The sequence below is a fragment of the Pseudogymnoascus destructans genome (assembly GCF_001641265.1).
Source record: "Pseudogymnoascus destructans isolate 20631-21 unplaced genomic scaffold scaffold_19, whole genome shotgun sequence".
NCBI lineage: Eukaryota > Fungi > Ascomycota > Leotiomycetes > Thelebolales > Thelebolaceae > Pseudogymnoascus > Pseudogymnoascus destructans.
In genome coordinates, this window is record NW_020167538.1 from 547,822 (window position 1) to 566,250 (window position 18,429).

General features: G+C 49.3%; 7 protein-coding genes across 7 annotated transcripts; 5 read left to right on the forward strand and 2 right to left on the reverse strand.

Annotated features, from left to right (window-relative positions):
• The first annotated feature begins 571 nt into the window (after positions 1 to 571).
• VC83_06780 (uncharacterized protein) lies at positions 572 to 2,000 on the forward strand. Its single transcript, XM_024470369.1, has 2 exons — positions 572 to 700; positions 755 to 2,000. Exons 1-2 carry the CDS (start codon positions 642 to 644, stop codon positions 1,758 to 1,760), a joined length of 1,065 nt encoding a protein of 354 aa, XP_024321724.1. The 5' UTR covers positions 572 to 641; the 3' UTR covers positions 1,761 to 2,000.
• On the forward strand, positions 2,001 to 5,861 carry VC83_06782 (uncharacterized protein). The gene is made up of 5 exons (XM_024470371.1): positions 2,001 to 3,154; positions 3,378 to 3,562; positions 3,631 to 3,706; positions 3,761 to 4,125; positions 4,176 to 5,861. Exons 1-5 carry the CDS (start codon positions 3,116 to 3,118, stop codon positions 5,668 to 5,670), a joined length of 2,160 nt encoding a protein of 719 aa, XP_024321725.1. The 5' UTR covers positions 2,001 to 3,115; the 3' UTR covers positions 5,671 to 5,861.
• VC83_06781 (uncharacterized protein) lies at positions 2,008 to 2,703 on the reverse strand (the record flags this gene model as incomplete). Its single annotated transcript, XM_024470370.1, has 3 exons — positions 2,008 to 2,080; positions 2,148 to 2,503; positions 2,566 to 2,703. 3 exons carry the CDS (start codon positions 2,701 to 2,703, stop codon positions 2,008 to 2,010), a joined length of 567 nt encoding a protein of 188 aa, XP_024321585.1.
• On the forward strand, positions 5,862 to 10,593 carry VC83_06783 (uncharacterized protein). The gene is made up of 5 exons (XM_024470372.1): positions 5,862 to 7,351; positions 7,456 to 8,299; positions 8,393 to 9,013; positions 9,075 to 9,606; positions 9,672 to 10,593. The coding sequence occupies exons 2-5, from the start codon at positions 7,641 to 7,643 to the stop codon at positions 10,401 to 10,403; spliced, it is 2,544 nt and encodes an 847-aa protein (XP_024321726.1). The 5' UTR covers positions 5,862 to 7,351; positions 7,456 to 7,640; the 3' UTR covers positions 10,404 to 10,593.
• A 140-nt stretch (positions 10,594 to 10,733) lies between these two features.
• Positions 10,734 to 12,454, forward strand: VC83_06784 (uncharacterized protein). The gene is made up of 3 exons (XM_024470373.1): positions 10,734 to 10,912; positions 10,996 to 11,176; positions 11,267 to 12,454. The coding sequence occupies exons 1-3, from the start codon at positions 10,851 to 10,853 to the stop codon at positions 12,272 to 12,274; spliced, it is 1,251 nt and encodes a 416-aa protein (XP_024321727.1). The 5' UTR covers positions 10,734 to 10,850; the 3' UTR covers positions 12,275 to 12,454.
• Positions 12,455 to 13,003: 549 nt separating this feature from the next.
• VC83_06785 (uncharacterized protein) lies at positions 13,004 to 15,865 on the reverse strand. Its single transcript, XM_024470374.1, has 4 exons — positions 15,226 to 15,865; positions 14,801 to 15,170; positions 13,957 to 14,747; positions 13,004 to 13,906 (listed from the first exon to the last, which is right to left on the reverse strand). Exons 1-4 carry the CDS (start codon positions 15,382 to 15,384, stop codon positions 13,871 to 13,873), a joined length of 1,356 nt encoding a protein of 451 aa, XP_024321728.1. The 5' UTR covers positions 15,385 to 15,865; the 3' UTR covers positions 13,004 to 13,870.
• A 96-nt stretch (positions 15,866 to 15,961) lies between these two features.
• Positions 15,962 to 18,423, forward strand: VC83_06786 (uncharacterized protein). The gene has a single exon (XM_024470375.1). The coding sequence runs from the start codon at positions 16,021 to 16,023 to the stop codon at positions 18,238 to 18,240; it is 2,220 nt and encodes a 739-aa protein (XP_024321729.1). The 5' UTR covers positions 15,962 to 16,020; the 3' UTR covers positions 18,241 to 18,423.
• The last annotated feature ends 6 nt before the right edge of the window (positions 18,424 to 18,429 follow it).

An 18,429-nucleotide genomic window follows, 5' to 3' on the forward strand; every position in this document is an offset into this window, starting at 1 on the left:
ATCCGTTCAGATGGAAGCTCAGTTGTCATGTTAAAACTGCATATACATTGCAATGAGCGAAGGCGCTTCATCAACCAACTTGATTACTGATAATCTTCGTTCTCTCTGTCACCATGCCTGAAGATGTATGCCAGGCATATTCACATGTGATCCATGAATTACAAATATCAATTAAATTAAACCTCCGTTGGAGTTCGGTATAAAGTCGGTAGAATACGTACAGTGATGGGTGCCTCCTCCTCGCGGCCCGGTATAATACGGAGGTTATGTTCATAAGTTTTGTGAGTGGGAGGGGCTATAAAAGCCACGTACAGGGCTGCGCGCAAATCGATGGTGTATCTCGCCTCATATTTTATATGTGATCGATACATGAGTTTATGCTGTTGTGCACAAATTCTGGGGTCCCATGCTCGATCCACTCACAAAACTTTTTGAACATTACCTCCGTAGTGTGCCCCTGTGCTGGTTTATGGTTACCGTCCTCCCAATGCCGTCATTGACGTTGCCTCGGCAGTGTAATGCGGGGCTCACTAATCCGCGAAATATAATATAATAGAGCTATTAACCCATTAAGCAAACAGAATTATATAATTTTGATCTGAGCGAGCATATACATATATCCGAACACTATAGAACTCACAATGCCTCTCGCACTCAGCATCACCAAGGCGGAGGGCAAGCCAGGTGTTGTCTACCATCCGTGAGAACCGCCCGCCGCGTCCGGTTCCCATCCAAAACTAACGCGGTTCCCCAGCCTTAAATTGGCCAATGTAGAGAAGCGGACTCCGGCCCAGGGAGAAATCCAAGTATCGATCTTGACCGCAGCCCTCAACCACCGCGACCTCTTCATCCGCCAATCGCTCTACCCCGCCATCTCATTCACGACCCCCCTCCTCGCCGATGGTTGCGGAGTAGTCACCTCAGGCTCTTCCAAACTCAATGGAAAGCGAGTTATTCTCACTCCCGCCCATGGCTGGGAATCTCAAGTCAGCGGCCCTGAAACTTTCATTGGGATCCTTGGAGGGACGACAATGAACGAGGTTGGCACCGCGCAGGAGGTCCTGGTTATACCCGAGACAGAGGTAGAGCTCGCACCGGAGCATCTCAATGATGCGCAGGCCGCGGCGCTGCCTCTCACTGGGTTGACTGCGTGGCGGGCGCTGGTGACGAAGTCTGGAGAGGCGCTGGAGGGAAGGAATATCCTGGTTACTGGGATTGGTGGCGGTGTGGCGCTGAATGCGCTGCAGTTTGCTGTGGCAAAGGGATGCAATGTCTGGGTTACGAGTGGAGATGAGGGCAAGATTAAGAAAGCGGTGGCGTTGGGCGCGAAGGGAGGGGTGAGCTACAAGGGCGCGGCTTGGGATAAAGAGTTATTGGCGATGTTACCAGATGAGAGGAAATGGATTGATGCGATTATTGATGGTGCGGGAGGGGATATCATGAAGCGGAGCGTTAGGTTTGTGAAGCAGGGGGGTGTGGTTGTGTCTTATGGCATGACTTTGGGGCCGAAGATCGACTTCCCCATGTCGGCTGTGTTGAAGAACATCGACCTCAAAGGATCGACTATGGGTTCAAGGGCGGAGTTCAGGGAGATGGTTCGCTTCGTGAATGAGAAGAAGATTGTGCCGGTGGTGTCGAGGGTGGTGGATGGGTTGGATAACCTTGAGGGCGTGGAGGAGCTGTTCCAAGAGATGAAGCACGGAAAGCAGTTTGGCAAGTTGATAATCAGGATTAAGAAGGATACCGGAAGCAAGTTGTAAGGGTAATAGTAAACATGCCAACTCAACAAAATGAAGCAATGTAATTATGATCAGTTATGGGGGCACTATGAGTTGACAACCGTTGCACCAGTGTGTTTGTTGTTTACATTTCATCATGGAAGGTCCGTCAGATGATGCTGCTCCAGAACGAGTTCGGTGGATAGTCTTAACGAAAAGAGCTGTAATAGGCAGCGGGATCACTTTGAACGAACAGGCAATTGAAGTTTGACATAATATAATACACCTATTAAAACGCGGGTATGGCGTATTCCAATGGTTCCCTCGCGCTCTCCCATGCCAGCCAATCTGATCTCGTCGTCCTAGAAGCCACGTTAGTTCATGTAGACCACGATTCTGCTTTTCATCCCCATAGAGCATAATACGTACGGTAACAACCCCATCTGATTTACTTTCCAGATTCCCAGGCCAAACGACGCAATCTGCATTGCCACATATGCGGCCTTCACCAACATCAACTTCTGCGCTGTTCCCTCGCTCTCGAATCGTTGGAACGCCGAGTTTGTCGCCAGTAGTCCCATCAAGGGGTTCTTGAATGCCATCACAACCATCATAATCGAGAATATCTGAAGCCCATTGCCCGACATATACATCATAAAGCCGGTCATGGGAATCTGCTTCACAGGTGCCAACGCGACCTCCCATGCCTTCTTCAGCTTAAGCGTGTCTGTTTCTTCTGTCGTAGGTGGTTTGCGTGCATTGTTGCCTGCGGCAGCTTGTTGCTTCTGGTACACATTAGATTTGATTCTTGGAATGACAATTGAGCTCTGGGGTGGACAAGGCTGACTTTTGATCCGCTGGTAGGAGCCCCTGTAAATCCGGGTGGATCCGGAATAGTTGTGGTCTTTGGCTTCGAGATAGGAGGGTTATTGAGGTCGATGACCCATTGCGGAGGAGGTGGAGGCGGGGTCATGGGTTGGGACATGTTGGCTGGTTGATGGCCTTTATGTGAAGCGTTCTGGACTGGACTTGTACGTATGTCGTCGGTGGGCTGCGCGCCTGTGGAGGTGCCGCTAAGCTAGGAATGAGCTCAGGCCGTACGTATCGTTCGCGCTTGCGGATTGGATTATTAGACGTAGTCAGCACCGGCCATAACGACAACGAACAATATCCCCTATCAACACTCCTACAACACTATCTCTATATTTATTTTCGATACTCAGCTTTGAATGCGCTGATTAGAGCGATGACTTTATAATTGCGCCTCACGACCTGTACTAACAAGGCGAGCGCGCGAGTGACTTGCTGCGAGTTGCCGCCGGTTGCGCCAACGCTCCTGGTTGCTTGTGGAGGGGTAACATACACATTTTGGTCACTGACCAGAAAACCAAGGCAAGATGAGTTCAGGCGGGGGAGATGCCAAGCTCTTTGCAAGAGTACGTCTTTATTATTCCATTCATGTTCCATTCCATCCCTCTTATATTTCTCGGGCGCATTGCTCTCGGATTCGATATTGTCATCAAATGCCTTGGGACACTTCGCCGCACGATGCGCCACGAACCACAATACGATCCAGAGAATCTCTGATCGGTCCCAACCATGGCGATGTTTGCCCCTGCGCTTTACCTGCATACATATAGCTTACCCAAAACTCGACAGGGCAAGGTGGCGGAGCTGCGACAAGAGCTCAACTTTGGGGGAAAGAAGGACAAGAATCACTCCGCGAAGAAGATAGCGCTGAAAAAGATCGTGGCGAATATGACGATGAGCAATAATGATATGGTGGCCCTCTTCCCAGATGTGGTTGCGTGTATGGATATACAGAGCTTGGAGATAAAGAAGATGTATGTGCAACTGGGAGATACACATGCTGGGGCTTCGCAGGGTCGTGACGAGGCTGACAGAGATACAGGTGCTTCTTGTTCCTCGTCAACTATGCCAGAATGAAGCCGGAGACTGCAGTCAAGGCCCTTCCGACGCTCGAAGGTGTAAGTCAGATTCTTAAGGGGCATATTAGGTCCCGATTTACTAACTTAACCCAGGATATGAAAGATTCGAACCCTCTGGTCAGAGCGCTGGCACTTCGAACGATGTCTTATATACATGTGAGGGAGTTTGTGGAAGGAACAGTTCCGCACGTCAAACATCTGTTGAAAGACTCCGACCCGTATGTGCGAAAAACAGCTGCGTTTTGTGTGGCTAAGCTATACGACCACGACAAAGACTTGGTTGAGAGATCAGATCTCATCGAGAGGCTGAACTCTATGCTTAGAGATGACAACCCAACCGTAGTTGCGAGTGCGTTAGGCAGTCTCATGGACATCTGGGAGCGGAGCGATGCGATTAAGCTTACCATAGACTATAGTAATGCATCAAAGATGGTTCAAATCCTCCCAGACTGCTCAGAGTATGGAACCCCGCTACCTTTTTGCCTCACAAAGCTAACAATGACAACAGATGGGGCCAGACATATATCCTAGAAGCATTAATGTCGTATTTGCCACAGGAATGCTCCGAGGCTTTACTGCTGGCGGAGAGGATCGCCCCTAGGCTGTCGCATTCAAACTCGGCCGTTGTGCTCACTTGCATAAGGGTAATTTTGTACCTTATGAACTATATTAAGGACGACAAACAAATAACGGCTCTGTGCCGCAAGCTTTCGCCGCCTCTGGTGACGCTTCTGGCCAAGGGTCCAGAGATCCAATATCTAGCTCTACGAAACGCACTCTTGATTTTGCAACGGCGGCCGGAAGTTCTCAGAAATGACATCCGTGTCTTCTTTTGCAAATACAACGACCCTATTTATGTCAAAGTTACAAAATTGGAACTGATTTTCATGCTTGCGAATGAAAAGAACATCAGGGAGGTCTTGACAGAACTTCGAGAGTACGCGACTGAGATTGACGTTCACTTCGTACGGAAATCAGTGCGTGCCATCGGAAAACTGGCTATCAAGATCGAACCAGCCGCGAAGCAATGCATCAACACCCTTCTTGAGCTTGTCGCGACTAAAGTTACGTATATTGTTCAAGAGGCTACTGTGGTAATTCGCAACATTTTCCGAAAATATCCGGATCAATATGAATCCATAATATCCACACTCTGTGAGAACTTGGACTCCTTGGACGAGCCGGAAGCAAAGGCCGCTATGATTTGGATTATTGGCCAGTACGCGGGACGAATCGAGAATTCGGACACTCTTCTGGAAGACTTTCTGGACACCTTCGCCGACGAGCCAGTTGAAGTTCAACTTGCCCTTCTCACTGCGACCGTGAAACTGTTCATCCAGCGTCCCACAAAGGGTCAGGACCTCGTGCCGAAGGTACTGAAGTGGGCGACCGAGGACACTGATAACCCAGATCTGAGGGATAGAGGTTATATGTACTGGCGCCTCCTATCTTCGGATATGGCAGCTGCAAAAGAAATTGTTATGGGCGAGAAACCACCCATCACTGCCGAAAGTGAGAAACTGGACCCACAGACGCTGGAAGAAATGTGCCTTGTAGTAGGCACACTGGCTACAGTATATCTAAAGCCTGTCCAGCAGGTATTCCGGACTGCAAGGCCTCGTCGCCTGGCTGAAAGCCCAGCGCTCCAAAAGAATACGCTGCCAGGATACACAAACGGCTTCGGACCGGATTCTCAAAAGACTCTTTCAAGTCTAGGGATGGAGGTTCGACCCGCCGACGCCGCTGTACGCAACATCATGAACGGGAATGCCGCAAATAACAACAGCATTTCTGCTGCAGTTAGTGCCGCGGATGAGTTCTTTGCGGGGGTTAAGAACCGCCAGATGGCTGCTATGAACGTTAATGATGGCGACGAGGGGTTTGGCGGCAGCCCAACACAGGGGACCCATGATATGGGCTACGTGGTGAACCAGAACCAACCGCAGCAGATGTATGCGCCTGTTAGCGGACAAGGGGCTAATGGGGATTTGTTGTCGTTGTAAGCCCGTGGTGTATATATCATGGGACGGTTTTAGTTATAGCAGATTCATATTTTGTTGCATGAACGACAGCATGCATGTTAGCCCTTGTTGGATTTTGAGGTTCAAATTAAAAATTAAAAATTATGTAACGTGATTTATCATGACCCCGGACATATCATGACCCCGGACACTTTTCGTGACCCTTCTACCTTTCAACTCCAACACGCGTTATCTTCACATTTGATGATGTCAGTACAAACCCAAGAAGCACGAATCATTTTAGCTATGGAAGCTATTCAATCATCCAAAAAAATTACTGCTGCAAAACTTTACAATGTGCCACGTTCTACGCTTAGTGACAGAATGAATGGTCATTCTACTATCCACGAGCGCCGGCCAGCAAATCACAATTTGACTAAAACAGAAGAGACAGTCATTGTTCATATATATTTGGTTTAGATGCGAGGGGGTTTGCGCCTCGGATAGCTGGTGTGGAAGATATGGCAAATCTCATTCTAACATCACGGGGAGGAAGACGCGTCAGACAGCTCTGGGTCAACCCATGCTTCCATGAAATGGAGCCAACAAATGCTATAATGTCTTGTGTTGGGGCATTTGAAAACTTGCTGATCTTAAGGTCCATTCGGTTAATCCGCTTAGCTTCTGCAATGAATGCCCTTCGTTCCTCTGCTGCTGTTGCGGCTGGTGCTCCAGCGCCGTAACCAGACATGTTGAAATTGTAGAGCGAGATTTACTTAACTCTTCCAAATTGAGCTCTTTTGATCCTAAGTCTGGTGATGGGCTGGGTTCTCTGTACCCAACGAAATTCATCCAATCTCTTGGTTCAGTTGACTCACTGTCCATCAACATGTCCTTGTTACTCTCTCTAGACTCCTACTTTGATAGCTGCGGTAGGGATCGATCCCTTTTCTCGACTGCTAGACCACTTGTAGGCCTGAAGCTCGCACTTGTTCGTGAAGTGTCCGTTTCCAACCTCTCACTTAGCTGCTACGGTTGTCTTCTTATGCTAGTGGTGAACACTGGCCACAACACTATGATACACTTCTTGTTGACTTGATTCTTTCTCTCTTGATTGGTAGTCTGATTCTCCGACAACTCACACACTCCTCTGCTCGTGCAGACTAGCAGTAACAGAAGCTTGTGTTCCTTTCTAACTGAAAACTCGATTCTCTGCTTGATGATGATATTGACAAGTCGTGAAAGTGGGCAGACTCCCCTTCTTGTCTTCTGCTCTTCTGATGTGGGTTAATTCCTGTGCGCCGATTGGTCCGCCGACTCTGGTAACCAATCACCACCCTTCGAATTGTTCCTTCTCTTCGATTTGTATGCTGTTGGCCTCACTGGCTCTCTATGATATCTTGGTCACTGATATCTTCCTGTCCTGTCACTGTGTCGCTCGCCTAATGTTAGTCTTCCAGGCTGTTCTCCGTCTTCCTTTTGAACTACGTCGGTCCACTGGTCACCGTCGCCTTCTGGCTGGCCTTCGCCCTGGTTTCTCGCCGCACTGAAGCTCCCCTCTGGGCCGCACGCCTCTCTTTCTCGAAGATCCAATCACCCCCCAAACCCTTGTCGCCCTATCTCGGGCAAGACCCCCAAATTGTAACGATTGTTACAAGGGTCTGGTATTCATGGGGTGATTGACGATTCATTATCTAACGATCTACTCCGAAGACCGACATAAGTAAGCCGGCTCCACGTGATCTCGTGATGACTAACCTAGTTTTCCGTACACTGGATGTGAAAACAATGCCATGACATAATACCGGGACTTACCTTCTAGACCAGTATCCGTCCAAAAAGTTTGGCTATGTACGTACCTACGAGATATTATTTCGTGCTGACGCATTCTACAACTCTCTCCACACATCTGCGTTTTGCTAGCTACTGTTACTTGCTTCATGGCTCGAGTTGCATCTTATCATTGCGTTACCGTCACACAGCACATGTCGTTCAGTTAATAGTCTCCGAACATGGCACCTTCACCACCAAGGCCCAACAGCCCAGATCCAGCGACTCCACGACCCGATCAGTCTCCTTCGCCCTCAATTAGGAGCCAAACCCCAAATCTTCATGCGCCAGCGCGCCCAAGCCAACTGCGTGAAGCGCACACTCTCTCTTCGTCGCCAGATCAGGGAGCGAGTGAGCCTGGCGATGGCACTGGCGGAGTGGACGGGAACAGCGACAACAACAGCAACGCCCAATCCCCTCCCAGTACCACCACCCCTACCGCTGAGCAGACCGGCCCGCAGGCAAAAGACAAAGATACCACCTCTAGTTTCCCAGAAGTTCAAAGCCAATCTAGTCCGTCGCACTCCAGAGAGCCGAGACACTGGCTCGGTCGCCCCCCCAGGCTGGCTGGGGAAGTTTCACGAGAGTCCACACCATTACTACAGAGACCGCTAGAGATCACATCAGAACGGGCACATGAAGGGCCTTGCAACCATGGGACTTTCAGCCCTAATACGATAAGCAGGCCAGCTAGCATTAGAAGCCAAGAGACAACAGACTCCGCTAGAGAGAGAGGCTTCTTTCGTAGTGTTGCAGCGGGTATTGCACCGACGAATAATGCAAAGAGGAATACAACTGCAAGGCTAGCAGAAGAGCATGGGTTAATACTGAACAAAACCATGTATGCCTCCCCCTCCACTTCATGACCACTCTCTATAGAGAGGCGCGAGTTATTATACGGCGACTTTGCTAACATACCCTCGATACTCGATAGGTACGTGACATATTATGTCCCGTTTTTTGCGTGGATACAGCAATACAAGTGGGCGTACGTGCGTGGGGATCTCATCGCCGCAATCACGGTGGCATCGTTTTACATCCCGATGGCACTCTCGTTAGCCGCTAACTTGGCCCATGTGCCCCCGATCAATGGACTCTACTCCTTCGTTTTCACGCCTCTGATATATGCGTTTCTCGGTAGCTGCCCGCAAATGGTAGTAGGGCCTGAGGCCGCCGGCTCCCTTCTTGTTGGCTCCATTGTAAGTTCCATTACGGATGCCGGGCACGAAGATGGCGTAGCGCAGGCGCAGATGGCTGGTCTGGTGACAGGTCTGGCTGGTGCAATCATTTTTATTGCCGGACTGACTAGGCTGGGATTCTTGGAGAATGTACTCAGTCGCCCTTTCATGCGCGGCTTTATCTCATCAGTTGGTTTCATCATTTTGATTGACCAATTGATCGAGGAGATGGGTCTCGGGAGGATTGCGATGGAAGCTGGAGTGACACATGGAAGCAGTGTCGAGAAGCTGGGCTTCTTGTTTTCGCATTTTAACGACGCACATCAGCTAACATGTGCTGTTGCGGGTGGGAGCTTTCTTATCATTATGACATGCAGGTATGTTCAGACACACTTAACAGGTTGCGAAGACCGCGTTCAATTGCTGATACTATTATAGGGAAATCAAGAGACGACTCCAACCTCGGTACCCTAACGTCGCGTACGTCCCCGACCGCTTCCTTGTCGTGGTTCTCTCCGCCGTCCTCTGCTATCAATTTGGCTGGGACCAACGCGGCCTCAAAGTTCTTGGCGACATTAAGTCTGCAACTGGCGGGAATTCTTTCCCATTCCGCTGGCCGTTTCGGACGTCCAATATGAAGCACGTTCGTGATTCTTTTGGGACGACCTTCGTGATCGCTCTTCTCGGGTTCTTTGAATCTACAGTTGCAGCGAAGGCGCTCGGCGGCGGAGAGAGTAAGAAAGGTGATGGGATTCAAGGCATCCAATTGAGCGCGAACCGCGAGCTTATCGCGTTGGGATTTGCAAACCTGGTTAGCGGCTGCTTCATGGCCCTGCCAGGCTTTGGAGGCTACGGGCGAAGTAAAGTCAATGCCTCAACTGGGGGAAAGACGCCGATGAGCAGCATATTTCTAAGCCTTATCACTATTATCTGCATTCTGTTTCTTCTGCCATACTTCTACTATCTACCTGTAAGTTCTCCCCGAAATTCCTTTTATTCTAGCATGCAAAATCGTACTGTACTAACAAAAAGCAGAGAGCGGTCTTGTCTTCTATGATTACTGTCGTCGCCTGGAGTCTTATAGAAGAAGCCCCTAGCGACATAAGATTTTTCTGGCGTATCCGAGCGCTTCCAGAGCTTGCTCTCATGGCCATCATCTTCTTGTCGACAATTTTCTACTCCCTAACCTTCGGTATTGCAATTGGAGTTGGTCTGTCGCTCTTGTCCGTAATCCGCCACTCGACCCGCCCTCGCATTCAGATTCTGGGCAGACGACCACACACCAACCACTTCGAAAATGCAGAATCCCACCCCGACGATTTAGAATTTATCGAAGGGTGCCTGATTGTCAAGATCCCAGAGCCACTTACGTTTGCCAATACAGGCGATTTGAAGAATCGTCTTAGGCGACTGGAATTCTACGGGACTACAGCTGCACACCCTGCCCTCCCACGCGTTCGCCAGGAGTACCATAACAGGAACATTATTTTCGACATCCACGGCGTGACGGGCTTGGATGGGAGTGGAGCACAGGTTCTGGTAGAGATAGTGGAAGGCTACAGGCAGCGAGGCGTGCGAGTGTGGTTTTCAAGAGGACCTACGGAGGGAGAGGTGTGGGAGTTACTGGTGAGGAGTCGTATCGTTGAGATGATAGGCGGTGAAACGCACTATGTCAATGATGTTGGAGACGCGCTGAGACTGACCGAGACCGTCGAAGGCTCCCTATCGGGTGACGAGCATGAGTCGAGAATTGAGGGCTCTGGTTAGTTGCTTGGCAGTTTGGATCGATTGGAGTTTTGAGTTTGGGGTTCGATTCTAGTTTTGGGTTTGAGTAACGTACTCCATGTTGAATGGCGTTGATACCACTGTATTAGACGACAAACGGCAAGTAAATGAGAAATAGACGGTAGTCGTAGATACAAATGGCGTTAAAGGCAAAGAATTTATTGATTAGGTGCATCCGGTGCATCCTCCAAGGTGTTACCCCGTATTGTGGAGGAGTTGGAGGCGGAGACAACGGCCTGCTTACGTCATCCAATTTAGGCCGATTAGTTGCGGAAAAGCCCGGTCGCAGAGATGCCGAGGTCAAAAACACCAGGCGGCTCGGCCAAAAACATAATATAATCCCCCCCAACCCCAAATTCCCCAACTTCATTCCCTCTTTAAACCTCAAAAGTCTCCGTAATTTTTAAAGCATTATCATTATCCGTCAAGATGACTGAACGCCTCACCAACATCCTCAAGCACATCACTCCAGGCTCTGGCCTCTCTACGATGTAAGTTTAAACCCCAACTTGATTACTGAACATTCCCCGCCTTCCACGGAAGCAACGGCAAGATGCTGATTATAGCACAACAGCACATCTAAGAATGCCGACGATATTGTGATCACGCTCGCCGCCCGCACGGCGCTTGGAAAGGCTGGCAAGGGAAGCTTCAAGGATACCGGCTTGGACTTCTTGGTGTACTCGCTGTTGAAGAAGGTTATCGCTCAAAGCAACCTCGACCCAAGCTTGATTGAGGATGTCTGCCTCGGAAACGTACGTCCACTTCCCCCACTATAGCTTGCGAAAGCTCGTCAGCTACCTATGCTGGCTCTCATGTGAAGCTCGGTATCTAACATCCACCAGGTCAACAATGGCAAGGCCGCTTACATTGTCCGTGCTGCTTCCCTCGCTGCCGGAATCCCCAACACTTCCGGCGCCTACTCCCTAAACCGCTTCTGCTCCTCCGGCCTCAAGGCCACCCAGGATATCGCCAATGCCATTGCCGAGGGTTCCATCGAGATCGGCATTGCCATTGGCGCAGAGGCCATGTCTGAGGCCAGCAGCGACAGCCCCATGAAGCCCTTCCACGCTGATATCATCTCGGGCTCGCAGGACGCTGCCGACTGCATGCAGCCCATGGGCCAGACTTCGGAGAATGTCGGCAAGGACTTCAACATCACTCGTGAGAGACAGGACAGGTATGCTGCGGAATCTTACCAGCGTGCCGAGAGGGCACAAAAGTCTGGATGGTTCGATGACGAAATCATCCCTATTGAGACCACCATCAAGGACCCAAAGACTGGGGAGGAGAAGAAGATCCTTGTGTCAAAGGATGAGGGTATTCGCTACGGCACCACCTTCGAGTCTCTGTCTAAGATTCGCCCGGCATTCGCCAAGTGGGGTGACAAGTCGACTGGTGGCAACTCCTCGCAGGTAACTGATGGTGCCGCCGCTGTCATTCTCATGAAGCGCTCTACCGCTATCAGGCTCGGCCAGCCCATTGTGGCTAAGTTCGTCGGTGCCACCGTTGCAGGACTCGCACCCCGCATCATGGGTATTGGCCCATCTATTGCCATCCCAAAGCTGTTGAAGCAGCACAAGCTTACCATCGACGACATCGATGTCATCGAGGTCAACGAGGCGTTCGCGTCGATGGCGGAGTACTGCAAGGAGTTCCTTCACCTGCCACATGAGAAGATGAACCCCCGTGGTGGTGCTATTGCCCTCGGTCACCCGCTGGGATGCACTGGAGCGAGACAGATTGTCACAGGACTGAGCGAGTTGAGGAGGCAGAACAAGAAGATTCTGTTGACCAGCATGTGTATCGGAACTGGACAGGGAATGGCTGGTCTGTTTGTTAACGAGCAGTAAATGGATTTGGATGCTGAGGTTATGAAAAATGTAAAATAAATGGGGGTATATTTATATATTCATAGCAGCTTTGGAATGTACAATGCAAACAATACCGCTACTTTGTTTTATCAGTTGAAGACCACCTGTAGCCGTACTAGAGATGTAAGTTGCTGTGGAGGGTCATGTGTATCGGGAGCATGGGAACATATGCCCAGCATGGTCCCATAGACTGTAGACTGCGGAGGCGTGAACAGACCGCAGCATATCGGCTCGTCGGGGAAAATCTCGAGTATTGCCCTATTAAAGGATGCTGTCGGCGACTACAGACGTAGCAGGATCAGAGAGTGCGTAGATCTCCGCGGGTCCTGGCTTCATGTTCACCTACTGTAGGGCACGGTGGGAACAGCTCGCCGTCTCCACAACGGACACCACCAACACCTGATCATCTATCGCTGGCGAAAACGGTCATCAAGCTGACGGCAGCAAGAACAAGGCGACAACAGACAACCATACCGCTACCGTTCAATTCTTGTCACCGTAGCACATCTGTCACCGTCGAATCAGTCCAACCCTAGCTAATTTTTCGAAGGTCTGGTGTATTGGAGATATTCCGGGGAGTCATTTGGCCGCCCACCAGAACCAAGCCTGGATGAGTATGCAAGAGTGTTGATGGATTCAGGAAAAAGAAAGACGGGAAATAAGCGGAATATTTATTGCTCGAGCCAGTTACTACTGATGAATATGAAGCACACGTTTCTTCTTTTATATCAGCATAGGAATATTTTGATATTTGGAAAGAGGCAATTTGGAGCTCATCTTCCCGCATGAGACATCTAAACCCAGATGGTAGGTAGGAGTGATACCCTGCCTCCTTCGTTCCTAACTCACACCCTTGCTGGGCTATGGGCACCCTTCTATTCATATTACTCGCTTTAGCTTCTGTCTCTGATACCGTGTACCCGTCTCTGCTGTCGTCAGTTCGGCGCGAGCCCCCCAAACAAGTTCTCCCACATGCAGAAAATGGTACGTATGTCCCAGTTTCATACTTGGATAGATAGATCTTTCAGTGCACCGCATCCCAGTCCATTTACCAACAAGTGCTCAAGTTTCTCCGATTGGGGCAAAGGGCTACTTTGGCTTTGCTCCAGATGCATGCATCAGGCTTGAGGGACAGGGAATGCACGTAACCAATAGCCAGCATTTTTATAATTGCGCTTTGGTATTACTAGTATACCACGAGACCCCACGCTTAGAGATCTCCCGCTCATCCCTTGCAAACCATTCAATGGAAGGGGAACCAAGTCCGGCCGCGCGCATATCTTGGCCTCCCTCGGCGTATTTGACATTACCCAACCTGTAGGCTAGCTCTCTCCCATCATCACCCTATGTCCGTCCCCTCGAATATTCCTCGTCGCTGCGAAGTCGTATTCCGCCCCTTTGAAAGCCTGCTTGCCAAGTTCCCAGACCTCGAAGTTTTTGAAAGGGGATGAATAGCGGCATAATTAGCTCTTTTCTTTATTATACATATTTTGTTGAAAAAAAAAAAAAAAAAACCATGAGCTTGGATGCTATGTGTATTTTGCCGGAAGTCATAAGAGTGGTGAGTTTGGGCTTTCATCTACGAGTGACGCCGTTGAAGCAGCTCAATACCTAGTATGTATTAGCACCCCACTCCTGGATAAGCATTTGCACAAGCATACCGTATCAGAAATCACGCCCTGGTTATAAAGATGCTTGCTGATCCCCTTGACCAGTTCCATCTGCTCCTCCGCTGCCAATTGTATGGCGGTCTCAATAACATCTCCCAATGTGACGTTGTTAAGAGCAATGAAGCTGTGGTAATACATGTAGGCGAAGAATCCCATAATGAACTGGCAGTCCATACGGTCGGTAATTCCACCATGTCCTGGAATCGAATCTCCGAAGTCCTTTATCTTGAAGGTCCTCTTCAACCCAGATGCGAAGAAGCCACCAAACGGCGCAATCAGGGAAGCAAAAGTCGCAAAGACCAGTATGTGGAACTGCATGGGTGCGATGCGTACCGATGAAGCAAATGGGAACCAGATTGGCAGCGGGTACTCTTGTGTCAAGAATACTGGGTTAACCTTGCAGTGGAGTCCAGTCCAGATGTTTGCTCCAAGGTCGTTCACTGGACATATGAAGTAGTCGTATCTCATGAGCACATTTGTGAGGAAGACACCGAAGATGACCGTGAGGACCCAAGCACCAACGAATCCCTCTACTGTCTTCTTCGGGGACAGCTTAATGAGCTGGGTACGTCCGAAAGTTATACCACAAAGGTAGGCGAAGATGTCGTTGCAAATGACGAGAGAGACTGGCAAAAAGAACCAGACCATTCCTTCGAAGATGTTGTTCATAATAAAATGAGTTTGGACAACGATAAGATAGAGTGCCATGTGTGTCCATGCGAACTGGGTGAACTGGAATCGGTAATGGCCGGCTTGAAGGGATGCGACGAAGAAAACGAATCCTATAGAGAACCAGTCAGCACAGTACAACAGTGGTTATGACGAAACTACTCACCAATAACGTAAAGAGTAAAGCTGATAAACCTGTGATGAGTCGCGAATGGCTGAAGAACCTTATCCACCAGTACAATATGCTTGAAATAATATATGACGCTCTCGCCGTAAAGGAAGTACATCGTCGTCGCCAACCAGTACCAATTCAGGGACTTTGTGAACCGTAACCTCCGCGCCCGACTAGGCACATTGGCGATGGCAATAACCTCCTTGAAAGATATGATTTGGATTGCTGTGACAATGGCGATGATGTAAAGATGCCCCATGCCCAAAGCTATGAAGAAGAACGCAACCATGACAAGCGTCCATATCGTTCTGGTGATGAAGGTCTGCTTCTTTTTCTCGTACTCTTGCGCCTTCGTCTGTTGCAGCTAGGCACATGCATTAGCACACAGAGAGAGTTTTATTCGTGGTAGAAGGCCTCACTTCGTTGGAAGCATCGCCTCCAGCTCCCGTCTTCTGCCCCAACGTATGCTCTGAGGAACCCTCACTTATGTCCGAGAAACTGCTTCGCCGTCCTCCATCAAGACCCGTTGCGCTTCCATTCCTATGGTTGAATTTGATATTACGGCGCGTTTTGCCCATTTTTGAGGATTTCCGCGCGTGCCGGCCCAGAGTTCGGGGTCTTTTGATCCGTTGTCCTGTTTTGCGATTCAGGGTTCAACAATGTAATGATCGATAAATTCAGGGAGTGCTCAACTTTCAAGGAGGCGATTTGAAAGTTACTTGTCTGGAAATAAAAGGCCGTGAATCGCAAGGGGTTATGGCGAAAACTGAATCGTGGCTTGAAGATGCCCCTTTGACGTCTGTTCCGATGCCCTTTTCGTAGCGTTGGTTGTTAAATTGTAGGCGGTCACTGACGCAGTTAGTTTTCTTAGCTTTGCCGCACAAGCTCCATACGTAATCTAGACAGCTGGTAAATCTAGCACTTGTAACCTGTTGTGGGTTATATCTTGATAGTTAGAAATGCAAGCACGATAAATTCAGATATTTGGAATATTTGACAACAGTAGAAATAATGCCTTCTCTGCTATATTTGACTATTGCTCTCGTTGTTGTTTGCCCATATGTAAAGCTTTTGAACTGTGGAGACTCGGAATGTTGGGCATCCGAATCTGTAATCGGTGACAGCTGGCACAATTCACGTATTTACGTCCCGCCTTGAGCAACAACCGCGACTTTCAATTTCCCTTCAATTGCTCCTAATGATTTCTCAATGGCATGGCGGACTCAGCCGACGGAGATGACTTCTTCTCCGATGATGGGCTAGATGAGTTAGCTCCTGACGCGTTAGATGAAATCGAGAACAATGCAATACGCCATACACAATACCAAGCTACCCAGGCTCTGACACTGCCTCCGTCGTCTGACTATGGAGATGACCTCGATGATGAGGACCTCGATGATGCTGTAGTGTTTGATGCGGCGCAGGTTGACCCAACGAACCGGTTAACGCAATTCCAGTCGTCTGTTGCTATTCAACAAGCTCGCCAGTTCCAAGCACAACGACCCAGTAGGAGTGAAACAGCACAACCTCTCTCAGATAGAAGCAAAATACAGCCTCCAAATAAACCTCTTTACAAAAACCCTCTCCCAACTTCTAGAAGTGTCACAGCTGGGCAAAGCACTCAACCAGACTCTGGTCGCAGCAACCAGTCATACCAGAATGTGGCATCTCCGGAAGCGGACGTTGAAACTCTGCGCAAGAAACTTGAGGCGTTGCAACAAGAAAAAGACCAGCTGAGGCAAGACCTACTAGCCAGGACAGGCGAAATAAGTATTGTGCGAAGCAAGCAAGAAAGACAAGTCAAAGAGCACGAGCGAGAATTGACTGCCCTTCGAAAATTAAACGCCGAAAACTCAACCAAGAACCAAAAGGCCATTGAAGCAGCAAAAGATGCGGAAAAGACCAGAGCCACCGAACTAGAATTTGCGAAGAGAGATCTCTTCGAAGAATCAGAAAAAGTTCGAAGTCTGATACGACAGAAGGAGAAAGTAGCGCTAGGGATAGAAGTTACAACACCAAAAAAAGACAAGACATCTGCATTTAGAGACGGCTTCGACGACGATGAGATAAGATCTCCTTCTAAATTTAACGACAGGAAATCGAATCAGAGTTCACCGAGGAAACCTGGCGCCAAAAGGAAGAGAAAGGGTCAGGAAAGCCCTGCTCCACCGCTAGATGTTGCGCCAGGAGAGACAGCTACAAACCGGGACGGCCAAACTGATAGTTTGGTACCCGGCGATGCTCTTTCGGAAAGGCTTGGTAAACCCGATGATAGTCTTGACTTCCTCAAAACTGTCTTGGATCACAAGATTGACCGAAACCATCTGAAGACCATTGAAGAGCTTACAAAGTTTCCATTCCCGTCCGCCCCTGATGAGTCTTTGACGTCCTTGATTTTGGGCAAGCTTCCAACTTTGAGCACCAATTCGCCCAGTACGGACTTTCCCATAGAGCTTTGTGAGCTCATTATTTCTCTGTGGTCTCGCTGCTTGACCGAAAAGTATTACAAGCCTATCTTTCTCCTTCTCGATCTTCTTTCCTTCGCCCTAGAACTGCGCACAGTGGCCATTGCTCCATTCATCCTCGACGCCCTACTACCCACCGCTCAAGAAACAGCGGTCCTAATTGCTCTTCCCCGTTTCCGGCAGGAATCATACTCCAAATACGAAGCTGATATCGACCTACACGCTTGTCTTGTAACCATACACCTAGCTGCCCTCGGCTGCATATGCAACAAAGAATATACTACTCGGTTTTGGCGCCAGATGCGTCTCGACTTTGTCCTCATGACACTGAGCCAACACCAGCCCGTGGAAGACTTTGACATGATGCTTCAACTCCTCGCCATGAGCGTGCTGAAAGACTCAATTGGTCCCATCTCCGTCGAACCTGACTCGCAGCCTGACCAAATGAAGTATATTCTCGACCGCGTCGGTTATCTCCTTGGAAACAACCCTGTCGCGTCAGAAGGCAAACCAAAGTGCGATGCCAAGACGCTGGCGAAACTGCGCTCACAGATTCTAACAACACTTATCTCATTCTCGTATTCAACCATTGGTTCTGCCGCTCTCGCAGATCACCCCCTTGCGATCGGTCGCATCGTCAAAGCGCTGTCGGGCTCAATGGACGCTCTATACTCATATCCCTCGTTCCATGTCACCCTCACTCAAATCATTACCAAGTCCATCCGTCTCCTTTATTATCTGTTCAAGAGACATCCGGAAATCGACATGCAGCAGAAACTATCGGTGGTGCATGGAGGCAGTCAAAAGTATCTTATTGCTCTAGCACGACTAAATTATACCGCGGGTGAGCATGGTGTCCTAGAGTACGGAATAGGCGAAGACACATCTCAACAGGCGCACGAACTACTTGAGAATGCATTGACGCCTGAGGAGGGCGAGGCGGTCCACGATGCGTTTGTAGATGCATAGGGTACGAAAGATGGCATTCGAAATGGCGCTTTGGAGGGTGGGTTTGAGGAGTTTTGGCGATGTGTGGCTTGGATATGGGTGAAATTTGGTGGATTCACTGGTTCGGCGTTTTGGTTTATAAAGGGGTAATTATCAACTTAGAGTTACGATCTCTAAATAAAAATACATAAAAATACATCAGGCTATAAA

Coding starts and splice junctions, on each gene's coding strand:
- VC83_06780 (XM_024470369.1), top strand. CDS start 642: ATGCCTCTCGCACTCAGCATCACCAAGGCGGAGGGCAAGCCAGGTGTT. Junction 701..754: donor CCAGGTGTTGTCTACCATCC/GTGAGAACCGCC, acceptor GCGGTTCCCCAG/CCTTAAATTGGCCAATGTAG.
- VC83_06782 (XM_024470371.1), top strand. CDS start 3,116: ATGAGTTCAGGCGGGGGAGATGCCAAGCTCTTTGCAAGA. Junction 3,563..3,630: donor AGCTTGGAGATAAAGAAGAT/GTATGTGCAACT, acceptor ACAGAGATACAG/GTGCTTCTTGTTCCTCGTCA. Junction 4,126..4,175: donor ATCCTCCCAGACTGCTCAGA/GTATGGAACCCC, acceptor CAATGACAACAG/ATGGGGCCAGACATATATCC.
- VC83_06783 (XM_024470372.1), top strand. CDS start 7,641: ATGGCACCTTCACCACCAAGGCCCAACAGCCCAGATCCAGCGACTCCA. Junction 8,300..8,392: donor TTAATACTGAACAAAACCAT/GTATGCCTCCCC, acceptor GATACTCGATAG/GTACGTGACATATTATGTCC. Junction 9,014..9,074: donor CTTATCATTATGACATGCAG/GTATGTTCAGAC, acceptor ATACTATTATAG/GGAAATCAAGAGACGACTCC.
- VC83_06784 (XM_024470373.1), top strand. CDS start 10,851: ATGACTGAACGCCTCACCAACATCCTCAAGCACATCACTCCAGGCTCT. Junction 10,913..10,995: donor GGCTCTGGCCTCTCTACGAT/GTAAGTTTAAAC, acceptor ATAGCACAACAG/CACATCTAAGAATGCCGACG. Junction 11,177..11,266: donor AGGATGTCTGCCTCGGAAAC/GTACGTCCACTT, acceptor AACATCCACCAG/GTCAACAATGGCAAGGCCGC.
- VC83_06785 (XM_024470374.1), bottom strand. CDS start 15,384: ATGGGCAAAACGCGCCGTAATATCAAATTCAACCATAGGAATGGAAGC. Junction 15,171..15,225: donor GAGGCGATGCTTCCAACGAA/GTGAGGCCTTCT, acceptor GCATGTGCCTAG/CTGCAACAGACGAAGGCGCA. Junction 14,748..14,800: donor CTTTACTCTTTACGTTATTG/GTGAGTAGTTTC, acceptor GGTTCTCTATAG/GATTCGTTTTCTTCGTCGCA.
- VC83_06786 (XM_024470375.1), top strand. CDS start 16,021: ATGGCGGACTCAGCCGACGGAGATGACTTCTTCTCCGATGATGGGCTA.